At 40.5% G+C, this 23,264-nt stretch overlaps 2 protein-coding genes across 4 annotated transcripts in view; one reads left to right on the top strand and one right to left on the bottom strand.

Annotated features, from left to right (window-relative positions):
* Positions 1-23,264, top strand: part of IQGAP2 (IQ motif containing GTPase activating protein 2) — a 141,873-nt gene that overhangs the window by 89,030 nt on the left and 29,579 nt on the right. For 2 of the 3 annotated variants that reach the window (XM_080637047.1, XM_080637048.1), the window contains exons 9-16: positions 84-171; positions 733-896; positions 1,443-1,530; positions 3,919-4,082; positions 4,646-4,806; positions 7,233-7,357; positions 9,018-9,181; positions 17,578-17,668. In XM_080637047.1, the coding sequence (XP_080493173.1) occupies positions 84-171; positions 733-896; positions 1,443-1,530; positions 3,919-4,082; positions 4,646-4,806; positions 7,233-7,357; positions 9,018-9,181; positions 17,578-17,668 (1,045 nt within the window). The remainder of the gene's footprint in view (positions 1-83; positions 172-732; positions 897-1,442; positions 1,531-3,918; positions 4,083-4,645; positions 4,807-7,232; positions 7,358-9,017; positions 9,182-17,577; positions 17,669-23,264) is intronic. The other variant, XM_080637049.1, reaches the window with a different exon arrangement.
* Positions 12,601-15,433, bottom strand: F2RL2 (coagulation factor II thrombin receptor like 2; the record flags this gene model as incomplete). The annotated part of the gene is made up of 2 exons (XM_080637050.1): positions 12,601-13,682; positions 15,376-15,433. 2 exons carry the CDS (start codon positions 15,431-15,433, stop codon positions 12,601-12,603), a joined length of 1,140 nt encoding a protein of 379 aa, XP_080493176.1.

Below are 23,264 nucleotides of genomic sequence, written 5' to 3'. Positions count from 1 at the left end.
TGATAGAGTTTTAATGACTCCTGCTAATAGCTTTTCTCTCTGTAAAGTTTTTGCCTGTACTAGCAGCAGTTTTGTTTTCTTAGAATGGCACAATCTCTGAAGAAGAGAGAGATGTCTACGAGGAGCTGCTGACACAAGCTGAGATTCAAGGAAATATCAATAAGATAAACAGTAAGCTGTTCTGGATCACGGAAGTGTGCACATAACTTGGGATCTCCCAGATTCCAGCTGAATGTGACCTGAATCCACATGAACAAACAGAATATTTCTGTGGAATATTATAAAATATGCAGAAGTAGCTTATGTCTGTCTACAACAGCGTTTTCTTGCTGCTCCTTCTTTACTGATCTTTTGGGGGACTAATGGGGTCTGGGCTTCTGGGTTTTGCTGTAAGAAGTCCTCAGTTCACACTCAAATCATTCATTGCCTGCTCTGTTTCCTTACATTTGAGTTCCTTTTGTGTGCAGAATACTGTAAATTTTGACCCCCTTTTCTATATAGAGCCAAAATTAGTTTGTAACCTTCCAGTTAGCTGTGGTTGAAGCCCTCCCAGACAGGCTTGCACAGAGCCAGAGACTCCCTTTGTAGGATTAGTCTTGAAATTGATAATCCTCTGCAGGATACAGATTGCCACTCTAGCTGGCTTTTACAAGAAGTGAGATGCTGACAGCAATGAAATTTTATTTTTCACAAAAGCATATTTGCTGTTTATAAGCATTGTTTTCATTTCAGTTCACATAGCTTTAGTCCAAGTGAATGAGGCTATTGACCAGCAAGATGAAGTGGCACTGATGGCAGGTTTGAACCGTCCTGCTCTGAGCCTTCTTGAAGTTCTGCCACAAAATTCCTCATGGTACCTAATGCAATTGTGCAATTCTAAAGAACAGAAAATGCAGGTAATGGAATGGAATGGTACTACGCATCAGCTTGCTTTTTTTTTTTTCTTAGCAGATTTTAATCCAGAGAAAGATTACCTTTACTCTGCCTTCAGCATCACTTATAAAACAGCTTTATAGAAGTTTTTGAATAGTTGATGTACTAATCAACACTGAAGTAGCTGCATTTGCTCTAAAGAGCATGACGCCTTTTTAAGTAGTTACTAAGATATAAGAAGAAAATATATAGCATGCAGCCCCTAATACTGTGTTTGATTTGAAAATGAGTTAAATTTGAGTACATCCAAAGGCAATATTGAATCACTAATGGCAAATGAAAGAATCAGTTTTAAGGAGATTTTAATGGGTTTTAAGGAAAAAAACATCATTTTGAGCAAGATGAAAATCACAAGGAAAGATTAATGCTGTGTTTACTATGTGTCTGATGCACAGGGAATAGTACAATCAAATCCCAGTGTCCCATCAAGGGGTTTTATCCCTTATCTTCCATCAAACTTAAAAGCGTAATTAAAACCTTTTTTTTTTTTTTTTTTTCTGATCTGTTAGATAGCAGGGGTTCCAAATATGCTCGACAAAAGTGAAATACAGAATGAAGTTAGTGTTGCCAATGCGGAAGCTGAGGCTCACAAGCTTAGTGAGTAACTGTTTTAATACTGAATTTTTACCATCACCACTTAATTACGCTAATCTGATTAACTGAATCCACCACTTCTGCATGAAACAAGGTTTCTCACACAGAAGAAATGTGTTGCATTTTATTTTTGAAACTGTTCTCAGTGTCAAAATTGCCAAGCCACCAATCTGTGCCACATTGGATATATTCTTATCTGAGGTAGCTAACACTTTTTTCTTTGAATAACTTGAGCCACTGGTAAACACATTGGCTAAAACTGAAGACAATGCGCAGCTTGATGGCTCGAACAAATATTTACCAGTGTAATCCTCACTTGGGAGGGATGAACATTCTTGTAGAATTAAAATAGAATGACCACATGGAAGAATATTTTGCAATCACATCACAGAGGAAAACTTTTCTCAATTTTAGACACATTCATCTGTCTAATCTGCTCTTACCCTGCTAAGAATGTCACAAGACAAGTTATAATTTCTAAAGCAAATATAGTTAAAGGGGATCTAAATTTGCAGTGCATGTATTGCTGCTTTTGACTGGAATCTTCTTTGCTAGGAAGTTCAGCTTTCATTAAACTGCTACATCTGGGCATGGCTTAGTGGCTGTTTTGTTTCTGATGGTATTTCCAATGCTCTCAATTCAAGCTGATTGCTTTTGTCATGTGACTGAAAGGCTGTCCTGTGAAGTCAATGTAAGCCAGAAGAGAAGTTTGACTTGCTACACCAAATGTTAGCCTATTTTAGATTGTTTAGACATGGTGAGCAGTTCTTTTTCTAGAAGAGTCGCTCCTTGGTAAAGGAAACGAGAAGGGAAAGTGTGATGTATGAAAATCAGTAACAGTGATCTGGAGACCAACATATTTCTTATATTTGGTTTGAAAGGTGAAAACAGTGGGTTTTCTTATTGGAATGTGAACAATGTAAATTGTGTTTTGCAAATTGCATGCTTGGTTCCTGAATTAGAAATCATTAGCTTGGTTATTCACTGCAGAGCTTGTCTAGTCCATTTGTGGACTCTGACTCTTTTCCTCTTTGCATTTTTCTCTCAAAAAAGCATGCACACTGTAGCTTTGAGAGCTTTTTCGTTTTCATAACCTCAGGAAAAGCCAGCAGTGAGGACCTTCAAGAGCAACATGGCCCGATATGACCAAGAGGCTTGTTTAGGTGGGCCTGGTTGCATAGAAAGGTTTTCAAAATTTTTTGTGTTGTATAATAAGATCTGAGTGTTGCTGCATACATGAATTGTGGATGGTGTCTGCTGTACAAGCAGTCTTCTACAGACTTAAGCAGTCACTGGTGACTGAAAACATTACCTGGATGATAGTGTACAGAAAAGCCATCAGATAAGGGAGGAGATGGAAATGATACTTAAAATTGTCATTCTTTACCACATATGGTCTAACCTTCAAGGTTGATTCCCTTTGTGCAAGACCAGAGCAGTCCCTTGTACAATGTGTTCCTGGGTGTGTCCTGGCCTGGGTTTCTTCAAAGTTGACTCTAGGTGTGCAGTTACAGTGGCTATGCCTAAGCTAAAGACTTTTGTAAGGTTTCTGCAGCTGCTCAACTGGAAAGTGTCTTTTGGCGTTTTTCTGCTAGGTTCAAACATCTGCTGAAGTCAGTTCAGCGGAAAGCAAACCAGGTGAATTATTGAGGTACTGAAATGAGTAGTGCTCGTACTCTGTGGTGGTCTGTTTGATTTTAAATCTGAGTTGTAGAGAAGGGGAATATTTCCAGATGGTAGTGCTTGTGAGGGCTGATCTTCCATGCTGGTAGACAAGCAAAGAAGAGATGGCATGCAGAGGAAGTCCTGGAAGACATAGCATGTGGTTTTCCCGTCGTTCAGCTACTGAAAATCCCAACCCCCCCAGTATGTGGCAGATTTCAACCTGAAATGGAGAGTAAAATGTCTTTGTTACAGTACAGGCTTGCTCTAGCTAGCTGAGTTAGGTCCTGCTGAAAAGAGGAGTCAAGGGAAGGAATAGAGTGCAGAAGGAAAGGGGCATTAGTGGTGAAGCAAGACTGGGGCACTGGAGCTGACATACCCAGCAGTACCTGCCACATGCAAACCCAGGAGGGATGTTAGGGCTTTCTCTGTGTTAGGCTGGAGTCGGCTCCTTGTTTTGGGTTAAAGGTAGAATAAGCAGCCACTAATATCTAAAAGTCCAGAAACTTCAAAGTCCTCCAGTCAATTATTTGCTGCATATCTTTCAAAAGACACTGGTTTTGCTACATTCAGCAGTTGTGTCTTGAAGAATCTCACACGAATATGCTTGGTTTTTCTCTAATGACAGCAAACTATATTCTTTTGAATAACCTAACTGTCATCTACATGGCATAAAGAGCAAATGGTATATGAAAATTAATAGGCTTTTCTTTCCCTGCTGTTCCCTAGAACTTATAGCAGTTGACAATATCAATACTACAATTCGTAACTGTGATCCTAGTAAAACACTGGTTGCACTGATGAAACCGGAGGCACAGCTGCCTGTTGTTCACTCATTTGCTGCTGTTTTCTATCAGACTGAGCTGTTCAACCTCCAACAACAGAATGCTGTGGTAAGAGTGAAAAGTTTGAGCTGCTCGCTGATGTTATGTAGTCAAACCATGAAAGAGCACAAACATAGCATGTTGTTGTGTGAAATCAAACTTGATTCTGTTGCCATAGTGTTACATATTGCATGAATGGTTTTGGTTGAATAGGCAATATTGAATCAAAAATTCATTTTTTGACACTTTGCTCTGGCTGAGCTCTTGTGTTGCAACAAATCAACTGACTTTTTTTTTTAATTGTTGCATGCTGTTAATGAGGACTAACTCTGTTTTGTTATATTGTATTTATTGTAAATACACTATATAGTGTAGAAAAGTAATCCTCTGCAATGAGAGTAAGACAAAAATAGATGGGACTGTGGCCCAAAGGAAGAAAAGGCTGAAGGGATGTGTAGCAAACCCAGTAAGCTCTACCACCAGTGCTGTGTTAACCTGACATGCCTGTGAGTAGGAAATTTGTCAGGCTTATTAAATCAAGTCCATCTCCTTGATGGTATCTAGACTGTGTAACTTAAATTTGTTACACTGCTTACTTAGCTTCCTGACTGTGGTACATTATTGTCCTACAGAACTACCTGGCACATGATGAACTGTCTATTGCAGTAGAAATGTTGTCAGCTGTTGTGTTGCTAAACCAGGCCTTGGAAAATAAGGACCTCCTAATGATAAAGAATCATCTCAGAACCCCATGTATTGGCTTCAATAATCTGGAAGAGGAAAACTTTCAACGGTAAAGGCTCATTTTGTCTTGACTGGATGTCTAGTGACATGGTTTAGTGATGGACTTGGCAGTCCTGGGTCAATGGTTGGACTTGATGATCTTAAAGGTCTTTTCCAACCTAGTTTATTTTATGATTCTGTAACTCGGCGATTTCTGCAAAAGGATAAGTAAGCATTTTACTAAGCAGGCTGTCCTGTGTTGTGCTGTGAATGAAGCTGAAAGAGCTGCAAGATAAACAGCTGTATTATAAGTTAATAAGGCATCACATGACAATTGCTGAACTAGCTCTGTATCTGTAAATATAAGAAATTACACTCCTCAGATGTATCTTCCAAAAGGAAATGTTAAGATCCGACATGAATTTTTGCAGACACTAAAACATGAACAAACTGTAGCAGGAAACTGTTAATCAGTAACCTCTCTGCAATACTGGAAGATGATCTTTGGAATGAGGTAGTGTTTAATGCGTTAAGGTTCAGGAGAGCCCTTAAACCATGGCTGACTTGGATTTTGTGTTTTTTGTTGGGGCTTTTTTGCTTGAGAACTGAAAAGTTCTTGAAAAAATTAGCAGTCTTCCTTGCTAAAAAGCTGAGTACACTGCTGTGGTACATGTGCATGTTTAACATGGAGTTATAACCTCCACTCAGCTGCCTGCACTGCCACATGCCTGACTTCTCACAGCCATGTGCTGTTATCTCTCCATTCTTTTGTGTACCTGCAAAAACTATCAGGCAACACTGATCTGTGTGAGACATGAGCTCCCAGAGTGTGGGGGAGAGCATGGGGACATAGGACAGTTCTTGCCTCTCCATCACTGGTAGGGAAAACCTCCATGTGCTGCTGGAAGACGTTACTAGGCAGAAGGGGCAACAGTGGCTCTTAGGGGACGAGAAACTGAGAGTGACTCTTGCTTAGGTGTCTCTGAGCAGGAAGGAGGGCAGTCAGGATAGGGATAAGAGGCCAGTGTTTTGGTTAGAGGGAGCAGAGTGCCATAAGGTGGAGTAAAATTAATTTGCCGCTTGACTTCTGCTAATGTGAGGTGGTGTTTGTAAGAAAAGCAACATTACAAATATAATAAGCAAGCCCCATAAGGAAATAGGCCCCAAAGTGCCCAAGTGCAGCATTTCTGGCTGGAGTTACTGTGACCTGATCTTTCAGACTAAGCTGCCAGTCAATACAAATGAAGTACTAGGAATTAGTTGGACTACAGAATAAAATTCTGATGTCATTATGTAAATGTACTGCCAAACATATGCTGAGTATTGCAGGAAGCTTTGCACAATACCCAAAGGATTACAGCAGAGCTAGAAAAAATTCAGTGAGGGAGATGGTGTTCAATGGCTTTCTAGCAGAAGTCATGAACTTGTTAAAAATGTGTCTCCTAGAAGTGAGAAGTTAGGGGAAATATGACATAGGTATGCAAAAGCATGCGTGTTGTGGGGCAGGCTGATAAATGTTGCTATTTTCTTTTATAACTTCAGCTTTAATTTTCTTTTGAGAATTGGAGCAGGAAAAGATTGGACACTATCAAGTTTAAAATTTACATAAGGAACTGCCATCTCACAAAACACTTAAGTAGTGCAACTCATCCCTCAAGAATATATAATATTTCACATTCGAGTAGATAAATTAGTGGAACGCAGCATTGTTTGCAACTATTAAAGTAACAGGTAGCCTCCAGCTCGTGAAGTCCTTAAACACAGACTGATGAATGCCAGAAGGGCAAATCGGAGCAGACATGATTGTCTTCTGTGTTTTCTGGCAACCATTACTTTCTCAGGTTTCTGCTGGAAATAGAAGATAAGTACTTGATATGACATATTGTGGCAGCTTCGTGCTTGATTCAGGAATATGAAAATCATTTAACATTACACTACTGTGAAAGTTTCCAGATCATCTTGATCTATAATCCTTCTAAGAAGAGTAGACACAAGCTGCACGTCCCTTGCTTTGAGGACCTTGAGCTATAGGGGAGAGAGGCATCATTTTTTATACCCTTCCTCTGCCTATAGTCCATCATCCTCCACATGGAGGGAGCATGGAGGTTGCAGGAGGTGCTGCTACCTCATGCTAGGGCTGAAATTCTGTTTGCTGACTTTGTGTCAAGAAGCCAACCATAGTTTCTCCTAGATTTATCTGTAGCACCATGCAGCAAAGTGTACGTCCAGCCTATGTATTACCATCATCCCCTGTTGCCAAGTAAAGTGCTCTGATGTAGTGTACAGGGCCATTTTTTCAGATCCTGAAATGCATATGTTGAACAAGCAAGGAAGCTTGCATGCGTGTGTAATTTCTGTCAAGAAATGAGTTTGCCTGATATTCATTCACTGAAAAAAATACTAGGCACTAAATGATGGATGATACGTCTGACTAATTCTTTATGGCAGTTTATCTTTTGTACGAAATACACTTATGTATTTTATATCTTCTTATAGTTACGCTGATACACTATTGTCTATTAAGTCAGAGGCTTCATCTCAAGGCCAAGATTATTTAAGCTGGAATGATATCCAGAACTGCATTGACATGGTTAATATCCAAATTAAAGAAGAAAATGAAAGTAAGTAATTTTCCCTCTACATCGCCTGGCCGGATGATATTCTGATTCTAGATACCCAAGTATCTGTGCTGAACGGCCTTGTTCAGATGCTCTTTGAGAGAGAAGAATATTAAAACAGCTTTGAACACCTGCTGGGTTTTGAATGTCCTTGAAGTATTCTATGTTGTGTTTTGGCTGGCTGAAAGGTACTGTGGGGTGTCTGTCTTTTGCAGTGTCACAAATGCCATGGTCCTGCAGTATCCACTTGGCAGTATCATCCAGTATTTACACTGGATGGTCTTGCTTTGTGGATTTTGCAGAAATTGCAGCCAAAGAGAGTAAGAGTACTGGGGGATATGTGAAGAAATTACAGGCAGTGTCCTGTGGAAAAGGAGTTTTTTAATATTAAATTATTTCCAAGCTCCTTTTTTTTTCTTTTTCTTCTTTCAAAAGGGATTTGGTGAGAGATTATTTAGTGTACTTATCAGTCCTGCTCTCCTTCTAGGTAACTTGATTTCCTATGTGAAAGTTGCTTGTTATGCCTACTTTTCTAATATAAATGGATTTAGAGTTTATTTATGCCCACTTTGCTGCAGAAAGGAAAGGGAAGCTTTCAGACTGTATGTCATTGGGAAGAAGCCTAGAGGATAATTTAAGAGACTTCATAAGGCTCAGGCTGTTTCCAGGTGGCACTAATGCACAGCACTTTTGTGCTTTCCATAATGCCATCAGTGTTGTGCATGCTATTGTTTCATACTGGTAAAGGAAGCTTTATATTGCAGAAATACTAAAACTGACTATATAAAACTGTGTATTGCTTCCTAAATCTAGTTGTGGTGGACACTCATGGCTTGCTTGCAGCTTGGTGTCCTTTGGCAAGGTGGGATGCTGAGCAGTTAATTTGACTGACACAATCACTTTCTTGTCTGAATTTCTGAAGTCACTTGGAATTGCAAAAGGCCTTAAGAAAGGTGGTCTTGCAGACAGTCTTTAGTACTAAATAACCTGCACTCGGTTTCAGTGACACTGGCTGGGGATGGTTATTTGTGGCAGATAAGGGATGAAGAAGCGTGCCCTCTGTTTCAGTAAGCAAGCCCTGAAGTTACTTGTCAACTGAAGTTCTGGGTGTCACTGGTTTGAACAATCATGCGATTACTCCTAAGGTCAACATTATCAAGTTGGTTATTTAAGGTAAAATTAAAAGCAGTGAGGTTAAGCTGATATGTAATGCTGTAGCTGAGAGGTCAGTATGTATGTATTTGTCCAAATCAGGGTTTCAAACAATTTGGTCTGAAATCACTTGAGAATAAGTCTTTCTGTGCTAAGCTAATATGTAGGTGAGCATATTTAAATATGATGCCCAATGTTTCCTCAAGTTTTATGTAGATACTCCTACCCTGAAAGTAGGGAAGTCAGTTTTTCTTTTTTCAGGAAGGCTAAATTTGATTTTTTTGAAGAGGTAGATTCAGATGAATCAGTAACTGTGACAGAAAGGAACACTGCACAACTTCACAGGGATACCTGAATAAAAATTATTTTAAATCAGCTGCTGTTGCTGCCTCTGCTTCTTGTTACTTGATTTTTCTGCTCTTCGTGTTGCTGCTTTGTTTGTACCTAGGATCAGACAAACTGCATCTTTTTCTTTGATAACTACGTCTCTAATAACTTTTCCATTTCATAGGAATCATTGCAATTGGTCAGATTAATGAAGCAATTGACCAAGGAAATCCTGAGAAAACTGTAGAAACCCTGCTGTTGCCCACAGCCAAGCTGCAAGATGTGAGGCCAGTAAATGCAAGGCATTACCAGGATGTTCTGCACCACGCCAAAGCACAGAAATGCAAGGTTAGAGCTTTGACTGTTGCTGTTTGTGAGAAGTTAAATGCTAATTCCTTTCACTTACATATGTATTCCTGTCCTGTTGCTCTGATGTTTAGATTATTTAGATGTTTCTAAATAAACTACTGACAACAAACTATCGCTAAGTAATTTCCACTACTATTCTGACTAGCAAAAAGGGATCAGTTCTCAAGATATTAATACTAAGGCATATTCTGTATATGTGTCACTTCTGACTGGATGTAACCTTGCTTATTTTTAATTCTACCAGGTTGCTGTAGCTATTATAAAATGTAGGCAGCAGTGGCCCTGACGTAGTTATGAATTTGTGCAAGGATCTAGTTACTAGACTGTGTCAGGCAGGTAGTTATAATACGGATGGGAATTGAGATTTTTTCCAGAATGCAGTCATAGTCATGCTGAAGACCTTATAGTGTTCCTTAACAGACCTCAGGTAAGTACTTTAAAGAGTCCAGTTGCTTAAATCTCATGTTTCATAACAGTGGAGATTTGTACATATTTCTGTTCTTGCTTTATCATGCAACAAGCTGACCGTCTTGTATGTGCCTTCAGTTAAGCCTATCTGAGCAGGATATTGCTATCTGCTTCCCCAAAAGCAGTTCCCTGGTTAGCATCACAGCTCAGGGAAGCATAAACAAAGCTTGCAGGATGTGCCTAGCAGCTTGCAGGATGTGCCTGAATGCAGGATTAGCTTAAAGCTACCAGTACAGGACTTAAAATGTCCAGTGTTTGGAAAAGATGCTTAAAATTCACATAACACATTCATAAAGTAATACGGTCAGCTGGAGAAAGTAACTGAACTTTGGCTTGTACAAATATCTTCCAGCTACCTGGCCACTAGTGGTACTTGCTATGACACAGTGTGTTTCAGCAATCTACTGTCAGAGTTTTCAGAAGGCATTTGCATATCTCGATTTCTTGCTTGGATTCCCAGGCAAAGGCTGGTTTCAGTGAGCCCTGAATGCTAAGAAGCATCCTCCTTTTCCATGTGTGCTGGGGAGGGTTTGGTGCATGCTGACTACTTTACCTGACCTTCAAGGGTCAGGGTTGGTATTTGTGTGCAGTGTCTCTACAGGTGGTGACTGTGCAGTGCTGGCCTGGGATGTGCCAGACCCTTTGTGTATGCATAGTGAGCTGGGATGTGTCCAGGGCACGTGCCCTCGTGCTTGTACACAGCAGCCCTGCCTGGGCTCGCTCCCTGGGTACAAACGTGGTGCCTGCTCCCATCCCTTTGTGAATGTGCTGGTAGGAAACAAATGGGTGTCTCCAAGTTTTGGAACAAAAATTGTGCAATCTCTTTAAAATCTTCTTGTTCAAAAATTGTTGATGTTCCTAGAGACTTCCACTAGCCTTTCTTTCCTGAGGTATCTTTTTTTGCAGTCCTTTGATAGCTGCTTAAAATCCTCGGTAAACAGGAGCATTGCTTGTTTAAGAAATAGCTTGTTTAGGAAGAGAGCTAGACACTCTACTATATGTGCTCCCAAAAGAAATACTTAGATGCATTGATCTGACTTGCTTTCTATGCTGGTCAATCACAAGGACATTACTACCCTTTAGGTAAAGATATGAATTAGATTGAACTTTCCTTTAAAAAATAAAAAATTCAAACAGAATTGAAAAGATGCAATGTCTAAATCTGGCTACTCCCAAATTTTTCTGAGCCCTGTTTATAAAGCATATCTGCCTTTAATTGTTTTTGCATGTTTTAAGAGTGAGCCATAGTAAAAGGAAATACTTGATTTACAAGGATCAGATAGATCTCTCTGTGAACTTCCTGTGTTCCCCAGTGTATAGAAAAACATATGGGTCAAACCTGCCCACTTTATTCTAGCCAGCCTGCTGTCACATCCCTGTAGCTGTGGTGGCTTTGGAGAAGTAAAGTCTGCATTGAAATCTCTGAATACCCTTTACAGGTCTTAATCTCAGATCGTGCCTCTTTGTTCCTTGCTTGAAACTTAAAATGCAAACCTGGAATTTGTTTATTCCTGTAATCTTAAACCACAGCGTATGGCAGTTCTCAACACCATTTCAAACCAAGACTGTTCAGGTTCCAGTGAAGAGAAAGCCTGTGTTTAGGGAGGGTACTATCGATGGCTGAAGAGTGAAACAGATGTGTCAAACTCTGAAATGGTTCTTGTGTTATTTTATTTCTTGAGTCATAGACATACAGATTTTGCAGTTAGGTTAATGGCTTCTTCTATTTACAACAGTTTTATAATATCTGGATTATTTTAGTTACCTTTAAAATCTGTTCTTATGCATGTTGAGGAAATGCTATGATTAAAACTAACTTAAATTAGGAGCCAGAAGAAATTGAAAAGGGGGAGTCTTGTCAGGCTTCAAATTCCTTGAAGACATTTTCCAGTGCAAATTATTTTATTTAAGTAAAGTTTTTTACAATACTACAATCAAACAGATGTAAAACATTTTTTCACATTCCTGTCTTACTGTTGTAACTTATGCTGTCATTACAAACGCCAATCATTGGGCTCATTTTGCAGGAACTTACGCAGCTTTTGAGTTTCTGTAAATGTAAAAGCTGACCCTTTGCTTTATTAACATGGACAATCAATCATAACTACTTTCAGTATTTGTAACACTGTAGGTATTTCCTGTGAGGATGTGGAAATAGAGAATACTACAAAACAGCTTCCCTGTTTTGCTTACCAAGCAAGAATAATAAATGCCTGAATTAACACTGATAAGGGTTAGCTCCCAGCAATCCTCATAGGCTAAAGGAGTGCAGGCGATAACGAAGTGGAAGAACAAGCCTCCTGTGCAAAGCTGGTTAAGCAGAATCATAGGAGATTCTGCCTTGGGAAGTGTCAGGCTTCTTGGCTACAGCTGTAGATTTATTGCTCCTTGAACCTATGTGGACTCTAGTTCTTCATTTCCAGCATCCAGGGCAGTATTTGTTCTTGGCCATGTGACAGGGAGGTCCTGTAAAGCTCAACAGCTCCCAGGCACATAGAAAGTGCTTTACTTGTTCCCATTTCCACTGGGCCAAAAACTTTTCACATCACTGTCCCTGAAGTGACTGTGGGGCTGGGAGCTAATTTGAAGTATTTGGAAATCATGAATGGGCCTAAAGTGCTGTTTGGACATTGACCCCTCTTCTGGTGTTCAGAGGCTGTGGTGACTGATATTCTGTTTTCTTCTCTGTGGCCCTGAAACTGATCTTCTCAGAAGGAAATGGAGAGGTGGCAGTGTATTTTAGGGCTGGAATACTATATTTCTGAAGATATTCCTTGTGTGGCATGTGGAAGGAAGTAAATTTTTATTGAGTTTGTGTTCCTTAACACTTTTTAATATTTTAAGTTTAATTGTTGCACCTGAGGTTTGTTGCTGCCTGGATTAATACTACACAAAATCATAACTCCAATATTATAAATATAGAACTAAATTCATTTTTCCCTGGCTATTTTAACCATTGTTAGATAAATATTCGATTGATTTCTAATTTTTGACATCAGAAAATAAAGGAAAGGGTCAAGACAACTGTTTAAGCTGCTAAGGCATAAAGCAATTAGATAAAAAGAATACAATCTATCCGTTTTGTAATAGTAATAGTTGATGTGATGGATAATAAGGATGATATTGCTTGGCACAAAGCAAATAGCAAAGATGGTAAGGATCAAGAGACTGACTTTAACATACCAGAACCATTCATGAGTCTTGAGAGTTTGTATAATTGAGACATAGCAGAAAATGATAGTTGCAAGAGGTATCAAAAAGCCAAAGATAGCTAAAGAAACATAGTAGTAGAACTGGAAGGAAGATACTGTTTCACAGGCATTGTGCACATCATGGCAGGTATAAATGTCCAGTTGTTTCACATAATAACTCTGTTGCATTATGCAAAGTGGCAGCATATACAGGAAGACAATGGCCCACACAGTAGCGCAGACTGTGATGGCATAGACACGTTTCGGCAGATTCTTGTAGGTGAAGGGATGAACAATGGCCACATAGCGGCTGATGCTGATGCACATGAGCAGCAGAATGGAGCAGTACATGTTGCCATAAAACACTGCAGTGGCAGTTCGACACATCATTTCCCCAAATATCCAGTTGTTCCCGTTGATATGGTACACTATTTTGAAGGGCAGCATGATGCAGAAGAGCAGATCTGAAACAGCCAAGTTTGTGTAGAGGATGGCAGTGCACACAGACCGGATTCTAAAGAGCAGCATCCACAAAATGATGGCATTAGACGGCACACCCAATAAAACAGCACTGAGGTAGACGGTGGGTATTAGCTTGGTACTCAGAGAACTAGTCAGATACTCCAGCGTGGTGTTATTCACTGTTGTTAAAGTGGAGTCATTTGACTTTTTTGAAGAGCATTTGTGTTCTTTGATAGGAACGGTCATTGTTTCCCCTTCTATAGCATACGGAGGGATGTAATCATAGTCTCTTGCTGAAATTCCGCGGAAAGTCTTGATAAGTGACACAGTTTTAATTGCAGAGCCATTTAGTGAAAATTCTGAAGTTAAAAACAAAACAAAACAAAACAAAACAAAACAAAAAAACACAAAATCCCCCCCTTGTTAAAAAGACCAAACTATTTGATTAGCAATATAATTCACCTTCAGGAATGGAGAATGATAAACATCTCTATGTGAAAAGCAGTATATGTTTAGATTTGGTTGTATTCTCCTTCGCTTTGGGTGTTCATGTCAAATGCACTCAAGGACAGTCTTCACTGACTTTTGTCATCTCACACCCAAACTTGAAAATTTGGAATGAATTTAGTGTTAGGTGTAGCTTTTTGCATTTTTCATGTTTTCAGTAATCTTGGGCAGGGGGGGAGGGAGGGAGGAATCAGATATCTGGGTAATCTCTATCACCTCTAGAGGGTTTTTTCCAGTAAAAACAATGTTGGAAACTCATCATATCAGCAGCAGCCTTGATCTAGGCTTGATCAGAATGTCCAAAGCAAACAGCAGTACTATCCTTGTCACTTCATGGATGAAATTCATGACTGCAAAGATGCAAAAAGCTATCATGTCTAACAGAGTCTGAAAGTTTCAATTTAGAAAATTGAAAACAACCCTCAATATTTTTGGTTTCACGTACCAAATTAATGTTGTTACTCAGTTTCTGACTAAAGTAAACCGTATCTTTTCATCTCTTTATGTGTGAGAATGGGGAGTTAATCTTGAGAACAGGAAACAAATGCTTGGACTTGTATTTTCAGCGTGTAAATATCATTAGCATGTGAGCAAGGCCAGTGATGCCACTTTTATTAATGCCTGCTCCTCAGTCTTTAGTAGAGACCTTTGTAGGGACACTGACATTTCCAAATGAAACACAAACATGTTCCAAATACTTTTAAAAACCATAACTTGTGAAATAGGTTTTGCAGAATTAACAGCTGTGTAATTAATTTTGTCATTTGAAAATTTGCTTAGATGTGTTTAATGCAAAAAGACTTGTGTAAATCTTAGAGTATGCATCTTGAAACTGAAATTCACAAGTGGACTGAAGTTTGGATGAAAACCTAAGTGTTTTTTCTTTTACCCTTCCATACTGGAATAAAATATGGAAAACAGTTTTGCGGTGCTCACTGAAAGATTTATGGTAGAATATTTTGAAATTATAATTAGTAGATTGCATCTCTTTTAGTAATTTTCTGGATAGTTAATCCATGAAATGAATTCTAATCACTCTTTTAAAGACATATATGTGCATGCATGTGCATATATATATATTGTATATATGAAAACCACCTTTTAAAAATTAGCATGGTTTGAAAAAAGATTTAATTATAGTAAGGAAAAAAGGGCTTACTATTTGGTAATTTGCTTTGTCTATTTTTGTCACAAAAGTTATTTGAGCATTTCCTTCTAATAGCACCATCTGTGAAGGCATAATTCTGTTGAACTTTTTAAAGCAGAAAGCACAACACTACAGGTTTAAGGTTGTCATATCAGACAATACTATAGAGAAGATGTGTCATCAGTTAGCACAGAAACTTCCTTAAATAAAATTTACTGTAGAAAGTGACTGGGGGGAGGTAAGGTGTCACTGAAATGGAAGGATAAAAATCTGCCTGAAGTGAGACTTCCTAGAGTATAGTTTTCTGTAATGATGAATGTACAACTCATTTAAGCTGTCAAAGTGCCAGCATTATCAAGAAGCCCATGCTATTGACTTAAAATATGGAATAGACTCACCTGTTGTGAAAAGACTGGAGGTAAGAGAGAGCAGTCCAGTGAAAATCAGTATCTTCATTGTAGTACGTGAAATCCAGCTAGCCAAACAACAGTGCTGACCTAGTTCATCTCAAAGTGTTTTGTTTCTCGAGGGGACCTTTTTCCCCTCTGTAAGGGGCTAAAGAATGATGGATCTGTCCTCCAGAAGCATCCTGTAGGCATGAAGTTTATGGCAAGCAGCTAGTTTGTTCTTTGTCTGCTACAGCAAAAGGGTGTGACGTATGCATCTGTGCACACATGACTCAGTTTCAGCCCCTGCCCAACACAGAGATAAAATTGCTTTATAGCAGCAATTTAACTCCTAACTCACCACAAGCCCGGAGCTGACATGGGGGGTCCTACTGGAATTTACACATACAGATATTTGGGGTAAAAAGGTGTTTCTGGAAAAAAATTAAAAGGTGTGGTTTAGTAAATCCTCAAGGGTCCCATCCACAGACTGAAATTGCTGAACTCTGTAGCCTTCTCAAGGAAGCAGCCAGGCTTGAAGAGGAGTGCAGGGATCTTGGTTTAGCAAATGCAAAGGTGATAGCAAGCCACATATACAAACATGCCTTAAGAAAACTATGATCTGCTCTGCCTTCTGCTTCCCTACCCACTGTTAACTGTCTGCGCTTCTTCAGTCTGGCTGCCGGCTCCACTCAGACAGCTCCCACCCCTCCAAGTCTGCAGCCTCTAAAGCCTTTCCCCTTTTTTCATCTGCTATTTTGTTGATCTCTTCCTTTTTCTGTCTGGCTTGTTTTGTTTTGTTTTCTTTCTTGAATGACGAATAACAATGGCTTGCTTCAGCAGAAAAAAATCAGCCCAAGCCTTGGTCTGGCTTCCAAGCTAGCAGCGAGGCTCAGCATAAGCTGTACTTGGCTCCAGAGCAGTATTTGCATCTGTTCTTTTAGCTAGTGTGTAAAAGCTGGATACAAGATAAGGGATTCTTTTCAATTTTTCAATCCCTTTCTCAAAATTGTCAGCTGTAGTTTGTGAATTTACTATATATTCTGTCAAGTGTTAACTCCAACTTTCCTGCTGGAAAAACTTGTGGTGTGTGTTCACTGTCATGCGATTGCCTAACACTGCTTGATTTTATTTAGATATTCTGCTACCTTGTTTACATATATGATACAGACTTGAAGAATCTGCCTTCCGGGCTTTTTGCCCCTGTCTTTGTAATTTCTGTGGATAACAAATTTCTTGGATATTTGGCCTGGAGTTGGGCATAAAACCAGGGGATATACTTTGCAAAACTGGCTCTTTGTCCACTCTGTTTTAGCTTGAGAGAGTTTCTGGGTGCTTTTTTAATGAAATATTTGTGTGAAACAGTCCTAGATCTTTATCAAATCAGTACTTTCCTGTTTCTGTCATCATTAGCCTATTACAGACCTGGCACTCCTATTTCCTCTTTAGAAGGATTCCCAGCCCTTCCCTGTCCCCTCCCACCTCTCCACCACACCTCACTCCCCCTCTCCACCATTAGATTTTAAAGGCCACTTTAGCTCTGAAATCCTATTTTCTCAGCTGAAGCATTGGCTTATCTGCAAACCTGGCAGCCAGAGCTGGGTTGGCAAGCAGGAATGCTGAGCCTGCTTCCTACACCTTCTGTTTTAACTTGGGTTTAATGCTTGTAGGAAGAGTGAGACCTGCTCTACTGCTTAATTCCTGAAGCATTTGCCACCTGAGCTGTGACACCTAATCCTGAGCTGTCCTATGTCAGTTCTTGCTGTTATTTCCCAGCGTGATGTGTACTCAGATGTACACGCGGATCCCTTCCAAATAAGGGATTCTGAAAGAAAGCCAACTTCCTGGAGTCTTCTGCTCTGTGCTGTTTATGCTGCTGTCACAGTGCTGCTTGATAATGTGTGGTTTCATTTGGCAGTCTGATTACTTTGCCTTCGTATCATGGAAATAAAAATGTTTCTACCTTCACTCAACTTTTTTATTGATTTTTAGTGGGATGGTGTCTTTTATACATGAAAACTGTCAGAGATTTATATTTGAACAGGAGTTTATTGAGGTCGGCAAATAGAATATGAATGTGGTTTATTGCTGATTTTAAGCAGTCAAATTCATTTAGTGTCCAAGGGCTTTGAAAGAGAAGAGCTGTATGAGTAGGTTCAGACAACTTTTGTTATAATTCAGTTTTTTCAAGGCTTTTCTCTATTGTTTTTTCAGGAATCCCAAGATGAATCAGCACTTCTGTGGCTGGATGAAATACAAAAAGGAATCAGTGATGGCAATAATAATATAAAAGAGGCAGAAATCTGTAAGCATTACCCTACATCTTCATTGTTTTCTTGGTCTTGGAAAACTGAAATTGTAATTCACTTTTTCCACATCAGGGAAGTGTGGTAGCCATTTAAATACATCAAAAGAAATGAATGCAAGGTCTTTGTCATACTGAAAATTTGGGTGACTTGGATCTTCAGCGGTGGTGTTGGTTTTATACAAAATGGTAATCCTTAAGGCTTGGCTAATAATTCAGTGGATTTAGTTATATAGGTTAACATCATGACTAATATTTTTACTGTCAGTGTATCTTCATAAAGCTGGTGAAATGGAAAGATATGTGAATAAGAAGGGATATACTGTTCAGGATCTTATTTTGCTTACACAAGTCTAATATCCTGAGGCATGTTATAAGAACAAATTCTTACACATTTGCAACTTTGTTAATTCCAATTTCATTATAATGCCTTTTTTAATTGCTAACAAACAAGAAATAAGAATATAACGACTTCAAAATGGTGTAGAAAAAGCCCTCAGGCTTTTTGAAGTGCATACTCTTCCAATCTGTAAGGAGGAGGAAATCTATCACAAAAACGTGGAGGCTTGTACTGGCAGAGTATTGTGTACTGGATGCATTCAACACCTTCTGTCAAAGTTTAGATTTAATATAATAATTTTAGAGAACTATTCATAATATGAAATACACTTTGGCAATTAATGTCAAAGCAAGTGTAGCTGGGTGTATGGGGCACCCTGGAGAACATGATGGGGTCCCAATTTTTTCCTGCCTTGGGCCAGCACAGCGCAGCTGAGACTGATAGCTTGGCATTGGGTATTGGTTCACATTCTGCTTGACTTGACTTTGGGTGAGTCAGTGTCGCCTTCTTTTGCACCCTAAGAGCTTGTGAATACAACTGCTGAAGTCAGTGCATTCCTGCAGCACTGCATTCAGTTTTCATTAGTGCAGTGCAGCAGCCTAATGTTTACTTATAGGCAGGCTATGTCAGTAGTTAGTGTTTGGGAAGTTGTGGGTGGAAGAAAACAAACACAGCTAGCTATGATGATAAAACCCTCCATCCCTGCTACAGAAACACTGCATGTAGTGTAGCTGTTACTTTAGAATTGATTTGATTGATCAATACAGTCTCAATGATGTAATGACTGTAATCAGATACACTGAAGACACAAAGTATTTTCATAGGTCACACATCTGCAGTGAAAAGCACCTCATTTGACTTTTCTGAGATGGAGTCAGACTCATAAACATTGTACCAAATGAGCTCTTACACTCAAGAGCACTGGTACCTTCTCTTGTGGACAAAACCGGTGTTCCATCAATGCCATCCAGAGCCATGAGGAAACGTCTGAGCACAAAGAAGGGAATGAAATGCACAGCTTGTAAACAGGTGTAAGTTAAAGCTAAAGAGCCACTTGAAAACATTCCGATTTGTGTCCACTGGTGTAAAAGCGTTGAGAATACATCTCATAAACAGCCTGTAAAAATTAGCACAGGATTATCCATATACCAATACCAGACAATCTTGCTAATGATAGAATCATAGAATAGTTAGGGTTGGAAAGGACCTTAAGATCACCAAGTTCCAACCCCCCTGCCATGGGCAGGGACACCACACACTAACCCATGTCACCCAAGGCTCTGTCCAACCTGGCCTTGAACACCGCCAGGGATGGAGCATTCACAACCTCCCTGGGCAACCCATTCCAGTGCCTCACCACCCTCACAGTAAAGAATTTCTTCTTTATATCCAATCTAAACTTCCCCTGTTTAAGTTTGAACCCGTTACCCCTTGTCCTGTCACTACAGTCCCTGATGAATAGTCCATTCCCAGCATCCCTATAGCCCCCCTTCAGATAGGCCACTACTCCATCTAATAGCTAGTTTTCGCAGTAAAATCTTTTCATTTAATCCGTGTTTCACAGCTTTTCACAATCAAGTATGATCAGTAGAACTGTTGTAACAAGCCACTTGTGGAAATAGCTACTAATCTCCTGTACTCTGCCCTCTAGGTTGAAAGGAAGCAGTGTCAGCACAGCACATTCTTCAGAAGAGCTCTAAGGTTTCGCAGCTAAAATCCACGATTTAAAATTTCCCCACGGCACAGAACCTGATACTTCCTATAACAAACACTTCCTATCTCAGGAATAGCATGTGTGTTCACGTAGTCTAAACTTAAAGTTCAGCACAACTTGGGAATGAACTTTGCTTTGATCTATCTCAGAGACACTATTTTTGAAAGGCAAACAGCTCCCCACATCCCACTGCAAAACTTTTGCAACATAGTGAGATATTTTTTAGTCAGAACAAAGTGTATTTTTGAGATTGCTGCAGTAATGGCAATAAAATCAGCAGTACAATAAAAGAAGGTATTGGCAGCTGTACTGAAGCAGTCTTGATTCCTTCCAAACTAATTTTTATGACTTCTATAAATCCTAAATACTACAGTGTTAAAATTTTAAAAGGCTTTTACAAACTGTCTTCCCCGTCAGTAAAGGACTTTCTCTTGTATTCATTTAGGAAGATGTGTTCCGTAAATGCTGGTGGACTCCCTAATTCTCTGTGTTGCTGCTGTGCGGTTTGCATCACCTTGCCTCACTCCTTGCGCTAGTTCAACTATTGTACTCCTTATCTAAGTGGAAGGCACAATGAGATTGGCAAAATATCAGCTGTATAGATTTTGGGAATAGACACCATTTCCAGCCTTAGTCTTGCACAGGAAGTCTGTCTGTCAAAACAGAATTTGTCATAAAATAGTCCCAGTTATGGGAAAAAGCCGATATTTGGCCCTCTTGAGATTTTGGCCTTATCGCCCCAGACAACTGCATCTATCTCTGTATATCATAGCTGTTTGAAAGGATGGGTGCCAAAAAAAGCCCTTCACAGTGTTGATCTGGTACTGGCATCCCAACTGCTGCACGAGCGGACTGGAGTCTGCAGTTCTGCAGCTGGGGGTGGATAAGCTCTGTTTATCTCATAGTTTTACAGGGTTCACATGGCCCTCCTTTAGAGCAACAGCTGCAGTATTAATTGTTAGCTTCAGTGGAAAGAAATAATTTCTATTGAATTCTTTTTGCCCTTTTTTTGGAGTCGCTATTTATGTTAGGGATAGGCTGGAGAGTGTGGAACTCTGTCTGGGGATGGGTGAGCAATCGACAGAGAGTTTGTGGGTCAAGGTTAAAGGGAGAGCAGCGATGGGGGACATTACTGTGAGGATCTGTTACAGACCGCCTGATCAAGAGGAATCTGTGGATGAAGTGCTCTATAGGCAGATAGGAAAAGCCTCACGCTCACAGGCCCTTGTTCTCATGGGGGACTTCAACCACTCTGACATCTCTTGGAGTGAAGGTACGGCCCGGCACAAGCAATCCAGGAGGTTCCTCGATTGTGTGGAAGACAACTTCCTTCTGCAAGTAATAGAGGAGCCGACAAGGAGAGGTGCCGTGCTTGACCTCGTGCTCACCAACAGGGAAGGGCTGGTTGGAAATGTGACGCTCCAGGGCAGCCTTGGTTGCAGTGACCACGAGATGGTCGAGTTCAAGATCCTCAGGACAGTGAGAAGAGTGTGCAGCAAGCTCCCTGCCCTGGACTTCAAGAGAGCAGACTTTGGCCTCTTCAGGAGCCTGCTTAGTAAGGTTCCATGGGATACAGCCCTAGAGGGCAGGGGGTCCCAAGACTGTTGGTTGATATTCAAGGATCACCTGCTCCAAGCTCAAGTGTGTTGCATCCCAACTAGAAGGAAGTGCAGCAGGAGGGCCAGGAGACCTCCTTGGGTGGATAAGGAGCTGCTCGGGAAAATTCAAAGGAAAAAAGAGGCTTATAGAAGGTGGAAGCAGGGACAGGCGGCCTGGGAAGAATACAGGGATGCTGTCTGGGAAGCTAGGGACCAGGTGAGGAAAGGTAAGGCCCAGTTAGAATTGAACTTGGCTAGGGATCATAGAACTGTTGGAACAAGTCCAGAGGAGGCCACGAGGATGATCAGGGGACTGGAGCACCTCCCGTATGGTGACAGGCTGAGAAAGTTGGGGCTCTTCAGGCTGGAGAAGAGAAGGCTGCGTGGAGACCTCATAGCAGCCTTCCAGTATCTGAAGGGGGCCTACAAGGATGCTGGGGAGGGACTTCATCAGGGACTGTAGTGACAGGACAAGGGGTAACGGGTTCAAACTTAAACAGGGGAAGTTTAGATTGGATCTAAGGAAGAAATTATTTACTGTGAGGGTGGTGAGGCACTGGAATGGGCTGCCCAGGGAAATTGTGAGTGCTCCATCCTTGGCAGTGTTCAAGGCCAGGTTGGATGAGGCCTTTGGTGGCATGGTTTAGTGTGTGGTGTCCCTGCCCATGGCAGGGGGGTTGGAACTGGATGATCTTAAGGTCCTTTCCAACCCTGACTATTCTATGATTCTATAAACATTTTTTTTTTCCTTCAAAAACAAAGGCATAATTAATTAAAAGATTAGGAGAAAGCCAGGCACCAGGGAACCTAGAGAAACAACTGTTAGCTAGGTTGTGTGCTGTTCTGTCTTTATAACAGCTTCCAGAGCTGTAACTACAGGATGAAAAAGAGAAAGAAAAGCATTCAAATACAGGTGACCAGAGTTAATGAGGCACATAGGTCTCATTATGAGTAGGGCTGAGCCTCCAGAACCACCTAGGCCAGCAGCAGCAAGCTGGTAATCCATGACTTCCCAGTTTTTCCTGCTTCCTCACTGCTGAAGTCGAATGCCTGGGCATCACAAGACCACAACTGTGGTATAAAGTGTTCTCCAGTCTCATGGGGAGCACAAGTATGCTTGGCAGGTGTTTGTTTCAAAGCACAGAAATATATCGGGATCCTGTCTTGTAGGAATCCAGACAGTGGTGGTGTGGTGGTCACTTTTTCTCAGCTGGCTGTGAGAGTATTTGGAGATTGATCTGTTACTGTCAAGCTAAATCTACCTATTTCACCTTAGTCAAATTAACCACAAGGAAAAACTTTCTTTTGTTGAAATGCTCCCCTGCTAGCTCAGTCTCATGCTGTGCCTCCTGTGTGTAGGCTTCTGCTACTGACCCACCTTTTGGGTCTGCTCTGTGTAGGCAGATCAATTGAGAACATGGAGGGATCTTTTTTGTATTAATCTGGATATACACAAGGTAAGGAAAAGTGTTTGGTGTTGCAGTGTGAAGTGCAGCTGTGAGACGCAAAGGTAGGCAGGTTCACTTAGGTCAGTATATGAGGTAGATATTCTGGCTATGTGTCTAATCACTTGTTTTTCTGTGCATGGATCTTGAGTTTAGATGTGAAGGAACACCATTAAAGACCTGAGCAGCAGTTTCTAAAGCCGTGTATACCTCTAGTGTGTAAGGCACTTTGAAGTGGCATTTTCTACCACATGCTGTCAGGTGTGGTGATACCAGCTCCTTTGGTGATGGTGGGAACGGCACAAAGCAAGGGACACTTAGAAGTCCTGAAACAGTGTGGGTAACATCATATAACTTTGAACATGCTTCATAACATCACATTTCAGGGCACTTTTTGTGCCCTGGAAGCAAGAGCTGCATTTATGCCAAACTCAGAGGCATGCATTTGCTGCATCAGCTTTAAACAAGCTCCCAGGGGGTGAGGACAAGAAAGGATCCT

The sequence above is a fragment of the Psittacula echo genome, assembly GCF_963264785.1.
Source record: "Psittacula echo genome assembly, chromosome: Z".
Taxonomy (NCBI): Eukaryota; Metazoa; Chordata; class Aves; order Psittaciformes; family Psittacidae; genus Psittacula; species Psittacula echo.
Note: the sequence above shows the minus strand (reverse complement) of the source record. Positions and strands in the feature narration are given on the sequence as shown.